We start from the raw sequence: 12,165 nt of genomic DNA, 5'->3' as shown, positions 1-12,165 counted from the left end.
GCCCGTCATCCGCGGGGTCCACGACCTGCTCCACGTTCGACTTACCCTTTTGCTACCGGGCCTCACATTCACGTCTGCACACCGTGGCCTTTCTCCTACTGCCCCTGTCTGGTAATTGTCTTACTCACAGGGCCTCAGTAAGCAACTTCTGAGTGACTGGATTAAAAGGGAATTAAAAAGAAATGGACATAACCTCATTTCCCCCTTAACTCACACTTGAAAATGGAGCACGTTCCCCCCTCCCCTGTAGGAGCAAGACCAGAAAGGTTGATGAGGTTGGAGGGGTCCTAGGAACAGAGAACTTAATGGAAAGAAGACCCAGAACCCCTGACTTGAAGCTTAGATCCTGGTCTCCCAGGTTATTATCAACCCTTGGAAAGTCATCTCTTTTTAGAATCCCAACTCGGAAAAATGCCCTAGGCCGGAAGGGAGCCGCACAAAGCTGTACAGGTAGACCATGCCTCAGCCTGTAGGTGTGAAGTGGCCTGGGCCGGTTTCTCGGTGGCTAGCAGGGGTGAGGGGCTGGTTTCCCACAATGTCAGCTCCAGCGGAGGTATCTTTATTGGATCAAACATTCTCATGCGGGTGGTGAGCCGGATGGAGGAGTAAGGAGCCCAGCAGTCGCCGGCTCCGAGCTCTACGTGCGAATCTTCGGAAGACACTGGGGAGTCCTGCCACAGAGCTGCCTTGGGGCCACGGCGCCGCCAGGCTGCCTCGCCACCAGCTCGGCCTGCCGGCGTTTACACCCGAATCAGGCGCCTGAGAGGCGAGAGGAGCAGAGATCAGCCACTGCCTCCACCCCCAACCCCCAACCCCGGAACAAACCGGTCAGTGCCCAGGAGCTGGAAGCCCCCTCTCTCTTTTCCCGCCCTCTTCCACCTCGGCCTCTGGAAGGCTCCTCTGGGAGTCAGCAGCTGGGCGAGAACTGGACCACCGAGAACCACCTTGTGCGGCAGTAGCTCCAGGTCCAGCCCGAAGCAGAGGACCTAAGGGCGGGGCTGGAGGTGTTAGGGCCTAGCCTACTTTCCTGCTGCGCCCAGTGGCCTTCAGGCTCCCACGAAGAGCAGCGAGCGTCCTTAGAGTTCGGGTTCGGGAATGCTGAATATCCTATTCTGAATTTCAGGCCTAAAAACAAGGGCGAGTTTTGCTCTGGTCCTCAGTCCCTATCTGTGAAATCAAATGTATGTGTGTGCGTGTTGGTGGGGCCTCTTTTCAAGGGATGATTCTAGAATCCTTTCCTTGGATCCATGAGGAAAGGGTGGTAGCTTCAGTACAGGGCGTGTGCAGGCCTGGCCTCAAGTTCGCAGCCCCCGCCCTCCCAGGAGGGGAACTAGGAGAGGGGAGGGTCATAGGCGGGGCCGGTTCTCAGTCCCTGTGGTCAGCCTAGAATAGTGTGGCGCTTGCCGAGCATAAAACTTGGGACCGCCACCCCCTTTCCTCCTCCTGCCATTGGCTCCAGCTAGAGGTTGACATCAAAGCCGAGACCTTAAATAAGCAGGAGCCTGATGGCAAGTCCGCAGAAGGGTTAAACGGGTCTTTGGAAATCCACACCCTCTCCCTCTCTGCCTGCAGAAACCCTGAAGAAGTCAGCAGGTCCCGCGTGTCATCTCCAGCCTTGCCCAGAACTCCTCCAAAACCCAGCCAGTTCGCGGCCCCCGGGAGCCCACGGGTGGCCCCGTTCTGTGGGGGCGCATGGGGCGGCGCTAATTGAGCTGGCGGCGCAGGCCAGGAGCCTCTCCAACATGAACCTCGTGGGTAGCTACGCACACCATCACCACCATCACCACCCACACCCGGCGCACCCCATGCTCCACGAACCCTTCCTCTTTGGTCCGGCCTCCCGCTGCCACCAGGAGCGGCCTTACTTCCAGAGCTGGCTGCTGAGCCCCGCTGATGCTGCCCCAGATTTCTCTGCCGGCGGGCCACCTCCTACCACCGCGGTAGCGGCGGCCGCCTATGGTCCCGATGTCAGGCCGGGTCAGAGCCCAGGTCGGCTGGAGGCACTCGGAGGCCGCCTGCCGAGACGAAAAGGCTCAGGACCCAAGAAGGAGCGGAGGCGCACCGAGAGCATTAACAGCGCATTCGCGGAGCTGCGTGAGTGCATCCCCAATGTGCCCGCGGACACCAAGCTCTCCAAGATCAAGACTCTGCGCCTGGCCACCAGCTACATCGCCTACTTGATGGATGTGCTGGCCAAGGATGCACAAGCGGGTGACCCCGAGGCCTTCAAGGCTGAACTCAAAAAGGCGGATGGCGGCCGGGAGAGCAAGCGGAAAAGGGAGTTGGTGAGTCCCCGGGTTTGTAAGCTCCAGCCAAAGGTGCGAGCTGGGTTAAGAGCAGGCCTGCAAACAGCGGGAAAGCTGTGTTGTTCTGGATGCGATTTTGAAAGGCTGGGGAGAGTTCTGAGACTTGTCACAGTCTGTCATTGTGTGCACGGAGGGGAGGTAGAGTCACAATTAAATTCAGTCATAACTGAGTGGACACAGAATCTTGCTTTTTAAAGGGCCTTCTTTGAGGATGAATTGAAAAACTTTGAGCCCCACCCCCAAAGATGCGTGTGTAACACATTTTGTTTTAAATTTGAAGTTCTGAACCTTCCCTTGGCTCCCCTGGAAGCCAGGTTGAGAATGAAAGTAGGAAATGACAGTAAATGTAGGAGTACGTAAATTTCGTACTCTCGTATGAGAGTCTCCAAAAATTTTTAAAGTAAAAAAAGAATGGAAGTAGGGGCTCCCTACTTTAATTCACTTGTGAGTGAATATCTGAGCGTGCAACCAATTAGCGCTTTCCCAGGGGTTTACTGGAGAGGCTTATCTACCGCCATGGTTCTAACTGGAGAAAAAGAGGCCCACTGGGGGAATCAGGGAGAAGCAGGATGAAAAGTCAGTTTTTCAATGCTGGGTCCAGTCTGCTTCACTGGCTGCCGGGCGTGGTGGGTTAGGCGACCTCACAGGCTTTGCATTCATTCAAGAAGCAGAAGGGGCTTTGGCCTTTGAGCTAGCCTCCGGTCAGCCTGTCTGGGTCTTCTCCAGTTTGGGTGATCTTCCTTCTCAGGGCAGTGGGACTTCTGGCCGCCCGAGTTCCTTCAGTCAGTTTGGTAGGCTCAGGCCCAGGCACATTAGAATGGACTGGGGAGCTTTGCAGGTTTTTATCTGACCCTCAGGGCCTGTGGCAAAGTAGGGATAGTTTACCTGGAGCCACCGGAAAGACAGACTTCCAGCCTCAGCTGCCTGAGGCCTGGGCTGCTGGAGATGCGGGCTGGCTGACCGGCATGAGGAGCACCTTGTTGATAGCGAGGGCCAGTCTTGACCCTGGTAGGGCACTGCCTCTTGCAAGTAGCACCACCCTGGGTTCCTGCTAGGAGAGCTGGGCAGAAGGACTGTGGAGGCCAGGCCAATTCTTTCCTCCCTGCATAGTGAGGGAGGCTTCCGGCACCCGGTACTAGCACCCAACTGTGCACCCAGCCCAGATGCACAGGCTGAAAACCTGGAACAAGTTATACACCAAGTGGATTACCATTCCCACCCTTCCACACCAGTCCCCCCAGATGCTTGCTCTCTCTGCCCCCAAGACGCCTTAAAAAAGTCAGCTTCCCCAGACTTCCCCAGACCTTCCCAAGTTGTTCAGACCATCCGGGATCCTAGAAATTTAGAGCGTAAAGGCAGATTTATGATCCTGATTGTCTGCTTCACAAACAGACATCTGTCACTTATTTAAAGACGCCCAGTTACTGCTCCCGACATGTTCCCCTCCAAGCCGGGGAGACCGAACTGAGTAACTTAAACCTGACTTTCTTGCTTTTGTTTTTTGTTTGTTTTTTGTTTGTGTCCGTTGGCAGCCTCAGCACGAAGGCTTTCCTCCTGCCCTGGGGCCAGGCGAGAAGAGGATTAAAGGGCGCACCGGCTGGCCTCAGCAAGTCTGGGCGCTGGAGCTAAATCAGTGAGACCAGGCCGGCGCCGAGGACCGGGCTGCGGCTGGCCCACCTGGCCACCCGCGGAGGAGAAGGACGCAGCGGCCAAGGCCGGCCTCCGGGTTCCCGCGGTTTGCGCGCGCGCCTCGCCCTGTCTCTGCGGAGCGCCGACGGGTCGGCTGCTGCAACTACCCACTAGGATCGCACGTGCAATGTCATTTGAATTTGTTAATACAGTAAGAGAAAGAGAAATTTATATATATGTTCACTTCCCGCCAAGGGCGGCTCTTGGAGGCTCGACGCAAGAAAGGAGGGACTGCCGAAACCCAGGCACCCAAAGACGCACCCTTCCAACCCGGCTGGGTGGAACTCAACCCGAAAAGGCCGTACTCGTGCCTCTGTCTGGCTCGCTCTCTTGTCTCCGGGGCTCTGCGTCAGTACCCCCGGACGCCTTCTCGAGTTAAAATGCAATATATAAGAGTATTCAGTAATTTCTTGCCAGGAAGACGGACGCTGTCTGGGTCGTTCTTTTCGGAACAGCGGTGTTTTTCCTTTTTTTGTCGCTGCACTTCCTATCTAGAGGGAAGGCACTGCTTCCCTCCCTCCCTAGCACCTCTGCTTTCCAGGGGAAATGTTTCCCTTTCTTTTCCTCCCTCCCCTTCCGTACCTTCTCCTTCCCCCTTCCCTTTTCTTTCTCCATCCTCGTCCCCTTACCCTCTCTTTCCTCTCCTTCTTTCTCCTCCATTTCTTTCCTTTTCTTTCTAAATAAAAGCTTTCCCCTTCGCTGCCGAATTTTATAACATATTTAAACTACCTATCATGCCTGTTACTCTCAGGTATATATCTCCCTACCCCCACCCTCTTTCTACCTCAAATCCGTGTGACCACTCGCAGCCCCACCCTTTGCCAAAGCAATATCTATGCTCTTGACTTAATAAAAAGTTTTCCGAGAACTTCGCAGGCTTGTGTGGTATTGCTGCCAGAACCCTTCTCTGCTCAACCCTCCCCGTGGTCTCTGGTACTCTCCCTCTCCCTCTCTCTTTTTTTTTTTTTTTTTTTTTTTTTTGATAAATACCGAACCAATCTGCAGACCAAACTGAGAGAAAGAGGAAGGCAGGGAATGGAAGGAAGAGCGAAGTTCTGAGAAGATAACAGCAAGCTAGAGTCAAATGGGAGGAAGGAAGACGGGGAAAGGAATCAGAAAAAGGGGGACTTACTTGGTTGGGAATTCCCAGTCTAGCTGGCACACTGGTGTGTGGATTGCGCTTTTGTGGAGGTACAAGGGGTGCTACCACACAAAGGAGCCCCGCCTCTGTGCTGGAGGAGAATGCTGAGCTCATAGATTTCTAGCTCCTATGAGAGCCACTCCCTAGAGCCTGGGACTGTACTGGTCGGTCCTCTTAGCCCAACTCCAAGCACCGCAGGCAGTAAGGACTCTCTCCTACGTAACTGTTATTTTATACATAAATAACCAAGTGTTAATAGTTAAATTGAGGTTTCTCTCTTACAACAGAGCACTTAACAAATACTTTTCAGAGCATGTGTAGTGTATGATTCCCACGCGTGTGGCCGCAGCCGGGCTGTGTCCCTCCATCCGCTTCGACCGCTGGTGCATTTGCTTGGGGGCCAGCGGGTGAGTATGGAGCTAAACTGGGGTGCGCTAAGGCAGGCATCTCCGCGTGCAACAGTCGGCGTGCAAGCAATCGCTTCCCTGCGCGTGAACGCTGCCTAGTGCTGGCTGGCTGGGAACAGCTCCCAGGCCCACCACCGGCACAAACGCAGCTCTGAGTGCGCGTGTCGGGCCTTGCCTCTTCCCTGCTGCGGACGGACCAGGCGGGAAGGGCGCTGGCGGCCTTTGGCTGTAGCTGGGGCCGAAGACGGAGACCCAGAGCGGACGCCTCCACCCTCCGCCCGGCATCGGGGTGAATATGGGGCCCCATTAGTCTCGGCTGTAAACACCGTGACAGGGGCTGCGAGGCCACGCGGGCCGTTCCGGACGCGAAGGAGTTAATAAAAGGTGTTTTATGGGCGCTAGGAAACGGCGGGGGAGGTGTGAGCTTCTCCCTGCCCGCGCCCCCATCCTTTCTTCTTCTTTCCCTCTGCCACCCGCCGCCAGATCAAACAGGCCCGCGCTTTAACTAGACCAACACCTCGGCGTAATGAGCCGGCTGGCGCGCCCCTCCCCCGGCCCCCGAAGCCCCTCGGGGACACGCAGAAAGGAAACCCGAGGCTCGTTATGGTTTTCTTTCCCTTTTGGAAATCCTGGCATGCATGAGGAAATGGAGCGAGGGAGTAAACCCTCCTTAGCCTCGAACCCAGGACTCCAGCTCATCAACCCTCTGACTATACTTAGGGGTCCGGTTCCCATTTCTATTTTTAGCAGGGTAAAGCATCCTAGGCTCGGGAAGAATGCGCACCCGCGTCCTCTTTCCTTGCAGCCCCGGGGTGGAGAGGGTACCTAGCCTGGGTACCTCCTCAGCACAGCCTGCATAGCCAGGCCTCTTCAGGACACCTGGGTTCAGCTGCCCCTAATCTTTCTTTGGGTAAGAGAGGGGCAGACCTTTAAATGCAGCCTCAGTTGCTTGTGGTCCCATTCCCAGGCCCTGCAGGTGGGGGCCAATGCTCATCCACGACAGAATCTTGAGACTGACTCGAGGTTCCGCAAGGCTCAAACACAACCCATCCCTGGCGTGGTAGGGCCCAGCTAGAGTGAGGAAGAGACTGGACTGCTGGGCTTTATCACAAAGCAGCCTCAGTCCCCGGGTCCAGCTCTGTCCAGGGCCGCAACTACAGGCTCTCCCCGCTTCCGACCTTTTCCAGTCTCCCACCTTGGTAAATATCTTAAGAATCTGAACCTCTCCACCTATTGTCAGCTCACCTCAAACCAGTGATGGCAGAGGCCATGCTGTTATGATTATTTTATTAAATATATTATCTCTCAAAAATATATACTTAAGCAACTCAAAAATAAGCACCTGGAATATATCATTAAGAAATGGGGATCACAGGCTTTAACCAGTGGACCAGAGAGTACCAAACAGCTAAAGACCCGAGGCAGGCTACAATGAGACCTAGTTAAAGAAGTCCATCAGGGTAGTGGTTATGACTTATCCCTTAGATCAACTGCTGGAATTGACAAAAGGATTCTGGGTATATTAAGAAATGCCTCTCCAGACAACTAAATAGTGCCCAAAGGATCCTTTCATGTAAAAATAAAGGTCATTCACAGGAAGAAGAAAAAAAAAAAAGACCAGGTATCAAAACATTTATACCACTACTTTTGTTGTTTTGTTTATTTTTGTTTTTGTTTGACACAAGGTCTCACTCTACAGCCCAGGCTGGCCTCAAAATTGCAATCCTCCTGCTTCAGCTTCCCAAACACTGGGATTACAGACATGAGTCAACAGACCTTGCTTTTTTTTCCACCTTTACTTCCAACCCGTGGAAACAAAGGCAATTTTTAACTTCCTCTTCCTTTGCTGTATTTGAAAAAAACAACCTTTTTTATAATGAATAAATATTACTTCTTATATTAAAGCCACAACCTCTATTCCCTTTGGTTGCCAGCACACTTTCAATATGCTAAGTCTATGCTAAGCCTAACACACATTGTGAGTGCCTACCATGCACTGAGGACTGTAGTTATAAACACAGTGAATAAGAGATGGTCCAAATAAGGATCAGAAATCAACATAGCCCAGCAAATATCAGTCTTGAAAGAGTAATAGCTTCCACAATGAATACATCTTCTCTTCCATTTAAAAACAACAGCTGAAATTCACAAGGCAGGCTCTTCAAACACTTAGCATGCATTATTTCACCAAAGCCTGGCTCGCACCAGAGAGGTCAGAGGAAGACAGTCGTGGCTCAGAGAGGGAAGGATTTCGTTCAAGGTCACATAGACAATAAAAGGCCGTGCTGGCTGGAATCTGAGGGAAGAGATCCAGCTTTCCCTTACACCTTGTAACACCTCACCCGTGGGTGGGTTGAGTGTGCATATGCATGTATTTACATATGTAGCCAAATTCAGTTTATTTCATCTGCCTCCCCCTGAAATAAGGTAGAGAAGAGAAGAAGGAAGGGTTTATGCATGCAGAGGGGTCTGGGATTCTGACCTCCTCCCAGAACCCTCTCTGCCCAAGGAAGAGGGCAGCTCACACTTCACGGATCTATCCCTTTTGGAGGTAACATTCTGACTCCAGGGACCTCCTTTCCAGCATTCTGTGAAGCAGCAGTCAGTTCGTTTGCATGGAATCCTCATTTTCCTTTCCTGAGTTTTCCTACTTCTTAAAGAAAAAACGTATTCATCATTGGTGCGGCGTGAGTATGGGTGTATGCAGGTGTGTGCCATGACTTGAGTGTGGATGTCAGAAGACGTCCGGTTGTGGTCGTTTTCTCTTTCCACCTTGGGTTCCAGGGAACACACTTCGGTGGTCACTTAGGGAGTCTGCAATGCTATTTCACAAGCCTTCTGATTTCACCTCTTTGGGCACAGTTTAGTCCCCAAAGCCTAGAAGGGAGCCAGGCAAGCATGAGGCTTGCTTAGGGGTAGATACGGAGAGCACGGAAGTCACTGGTTCAGGGCCACCGGCTAGGGGAAAGTGTAGTAGGAACAGAGGGCAGCGGTACCTGCTTGGGGCGCAGGGTTCTTTTGCAAAAGGCTAGAACACCTTCCTTCCACAGAACCCACAGTTAAGCTATGGCCTAACTAAATCCTCATAAAAGAAATGAAACTTTGAAAAAAAAATCAGCTAGCCTCATTTTAAAATGAAAAGTGACTAAGGAGAAAAAAATATGCATGTTCTAAAGCGTCTGAAGCCAGCTCTTGATTTCAACCCAATTTGTTTGGGTGAAAAAAGAAAACTTTTTTTTTTTTTTTCCAGCTGAGAGGTTTTACAGCTGAGCTCTCCCAACCCCATAAAAAACACGGTTTATGTGGGAAATAGTGAACGACTCTTAACTCTAATACACATCGTCTAATGTAAGCAGACGCAGGCACTATATAAAGCTCCTGCAGATGTTATTAAAACCAACAGAAATGCACATTTATCCCCACAGAATGGACAATGGGAGGCATTGGACCTCAGCCCCGAAGCCCACATCCACTGTGCAGCTAGTGCTCCAGGTACCCGACCCCTGAGGCCCCGAACCTGCGCTCACCACACACAGTTCCTCCATTTCACAGAAGGGGAAGCAAAGACTCCACAGACAGAGAGGAAGAGCTTGCTCACATTCAACGCAGGGTTTCCTTTGTTTACTATTCCTAATGTAGGGTCAAGTCACCCGCACCGCGCCCCCCCCCCACCGTGTGTGTGTGTGTGTGTGTGTGTGTGTGTGTGTGTGTGTGTGTGTGTGTGTGTGGTGCTGGGGGCAGAACCCAGAGCCTCCCACATACCAGGGAAGTGCTCTACCGCTGAGCCAGCCCCCCGCCCCCCAGCAGCCCAGCTGAACCTCATTTTCCTTATCTACAAAAGGAGAAGAGTCCCCTAAAGCTTTCCTGGGTCCTGTTAGCGTAGACTAGATAAGGACGGCAGAGCATTAGCTGTTCTCTGTAGCGAGCTGTTTTCATTATTTGATTGAACCTGCCCACAGCCTGGTTAATTACGTTTGTTCACTTACTTTGGGAAAACACAGACTTGTTTCTAGCAGGCTTGTGTTTCATCAACTTGCCCAAGGGTACATGGCCAGAGAGTGAGTTCCACGGTCAAAGATGTTATACTCCATATGATGAAGGTAAACTGAGGCTCACAGAAGGTAAATGGAGCCTACACAAGGCTATATAGCATTTGAATAGAGGAAAGTGTCTAAGGTAGCACTGTTTAATAGAAACTCTATGCAAACCACAGAGGTGTCCCACATAGTAATTAAAAATTGTAGCTATGGGGGTTGGAGAGATGGCTCAGTGGTTAAGAGCATTGATGACTCTTCTGAAGGACCCAGGTTCAAGTCCCAGTTCCCATATGGCAGCTCACAACTGTTTTTAACTTCAGTTCCAAGGGATTTGACACCCTCACACAGACATACATGGAGGCAAAACATCAATGTACATTAAAGAAATGTAGCTTTATTAAAAATATGAAGAGATAGATTGGTTGGCCAGAAGGTAAAGGTGCTTGCTGCCAAGCTTGAGGACCTGAGTTCTGGGGACTGAAAATTGTCCTCCCCTTTACACATGTGCCCTGACATGTGTGCACCCCCACATGTGCACACGATACACACAATAAATAAATATATGTAATTAAATTTTATTTAAAAATATTTTAAAATTCAAAACATTATGTGTATGCATGTTTTGCCTGTATGTACGTCTATGAACCACATGCATTGATTGGTGCCTGAGGAAGCCAGAAAATGATGTCAGACCCTCTGGAACTAGAGTTACAGATGGTTGGGAGCCACCATGTGGTCGCTGGGAACCAAGCATAGGTCCAGAAGAAACCAGTGCTCTTAACCAATGAATGGGCTGTCGCTCCAGCCTCTGAAACTTTATGTTAAAAAACACTCAAGAAGATTGGGTGTGGTGGTGCATGCCTTTAATCCCCAAATAAGTAAATCTTGAAAGCGAGAGAGAGGGAGGAAGAGAGAGAAACTTGTCCAGGAGAGATGGCTCAGTGATTAAAAGCACTTACTGCTATTGTAGAGGACCTGTGTACAGTTCCCAGAACCACATGGTGGCTCACATAACTCCAGTTTCAGGGACCTGGCACCCTCTTCTGGCTTCAAGGGCACTTGGTACACATGTAGTGTATATACATACATGCAGTCAAAGCACTCACATACATAAAAATAAAAATAAAGAGTCAATTAGCAACAAAGATCTTCAGTGATCATGTCAATAAACCACCATGTTTTTTTTTCTGAATATTTACTGTGATTGATTGATTGTGATTGGATCTCTTGAGTAATCCAGGCTAGCCTTGAACTCTCTGTGTATGGGAGGATGCCTTTGACTTCTGACCTTCTGACCTTCTTCTTCCACCCCTTAGGTGCTGGGATTTCAGGTGTGTATACACTCAGTTTATGAAGTGTTGGGAATTGAACCCAGGGTCTCATGTATGCTAGACGAGCGCTCGACCAACCAATCTAAGTCTCCAGCTCCTTACCGTGGTTCAGACAGTGATGTTTAGCCTATCTGGACTTGCCTGCTTCTTTAGACTCAGGCATTTAGTTTTTATTTTTTATTTTATTTTATTTTATTTTATTTTATTTTTTTTTTTTTTTTTTGAGACAGGGTCTTGCTGTATAACCTTGGATGATCTGGAACTCCTTATGTAGACCAGGTTGGCCTTGTCAGAGAGCTCCACCTGCCTCTGCCTCCAGAGTGTTGGGATTAAAGGCTTGCACCAGCGACCTAGGCCAAGAGTTCGATTGTTTACTCAGTGGTATAACTATTAAGTTGCCTATCTAAGGCTCAGACTCAGATAGCCTGGCTCATCAGTCTGCAGTGTGAGCCACCAAGTTCCAGGGTATAGAGAGACTCGGGGAGGCAGGAGTTGGGTAGTGTAGTGTGACATGTCCTGGGAGAGTCTTCCTGGTTCCAGATTGATCCAGCCAGTCCTCCTCTAGTAGCTCATTCTCTAACATCGAGGATTGGCTGGTCACATCTGTCTTCTTGTCAGGCTCCAGTGGATACAAGTGGGTGTTTTGAAGCAGAATACCACGTGCTGAGGTCAAGAGAGCAAGGTCTGCTCAGACCCCAAAGTATAGATTCGCAACCACTTTGAGCTGGTTGGGTGAGCTGTGTGCTGTGGAGCAGGCTTCTTAACCATTCTGAGTCAAGAGCTGTCTTTTCGTGAAAAGGAAGTAAGATTAGCTCCTGGAGACGGGGCAAAGATCCAGGAAGGGTGAGTCAATGTTTGGGAAAATGCCTGACACAGAGGAGGTGCGTGGTGGGTACTAGCCATCAATATGGCTGCTGTGGTGACTGGGATGGGCAGTTTGGCTTGCTCAGAATCTCCAGGGCATGGCAGAGTGGGGGTAGGGGGTGTAGGCTTTCACAGGCCTGAGATTGGTGGTGGTGGTGGTGGTGTGTGTGTGTGTGTGTAGCTAGTGTGGGGTAGAACACTAGCCTGTGTGGCATTGAGCACTGGCCAGCTGCAAATTCAGGGCATGGGGCCAGAGCTCTAACTCCCTTTCAAAGCCTTGTTGGAGGAACTGAAAACGTGTTAGTGGCCGGGCTGCCACCGACCATGGAGAGGGCGCCCCCTGGTGGCCAAACTGCTTCCTCTGTTCCATGAGCGCAGAAAAATCAGCAA

General features: G+C 51.0%; 1 protein-coding gene across 1 annotated transcript; it reads left to right on the top strand.

The window, feature by feature from the left end:
- The first annotated feature begins 1,384 nt into the window (after positions 1 to 1,384).
- Positions 1,385 to 4,863, top strand: Hand1 (heart and neural crest derivatives expressed 1). Its single transcript, XM_028879986.2, has 2 exons — positions 1,385 to 2,285; positions 3,839 to 4,863. The coding sequence occupies exons 1-2, from the start codon at positions 1,743 to 1,745 to the stop codon at positions 3,941 to 3,943; spliced, it is 648 nt and encodes a 215-aa protein (XP_028735819.1). The 5' UTR covers positions 1,385 to 1,742; the 3' UTR covers positions 3,944 to 4,863.
- The last annotated feature ends 7,302 nt before the right edge of the window (positions 4,864 to 12,165 follow it).

Source organism: Peromyscus leucopus, chromosome 8b (genome assembly GCF_004664715.2).
Source record: "Peromyscus leucopus breed LL Stock chromosome 8b, UCI_PerLeu_2.1, whole genome shotgun sequence".
Taxonomy (NCBI): Eukaryota; Metazoa; Chordata; class Mammalia; order Rodentia; family Cricetidae; genus Peromyscus; species Peromyscus leucopus.
This window is presented reverse-complemented; position numbering and strand designations above follow the sequence as displayed.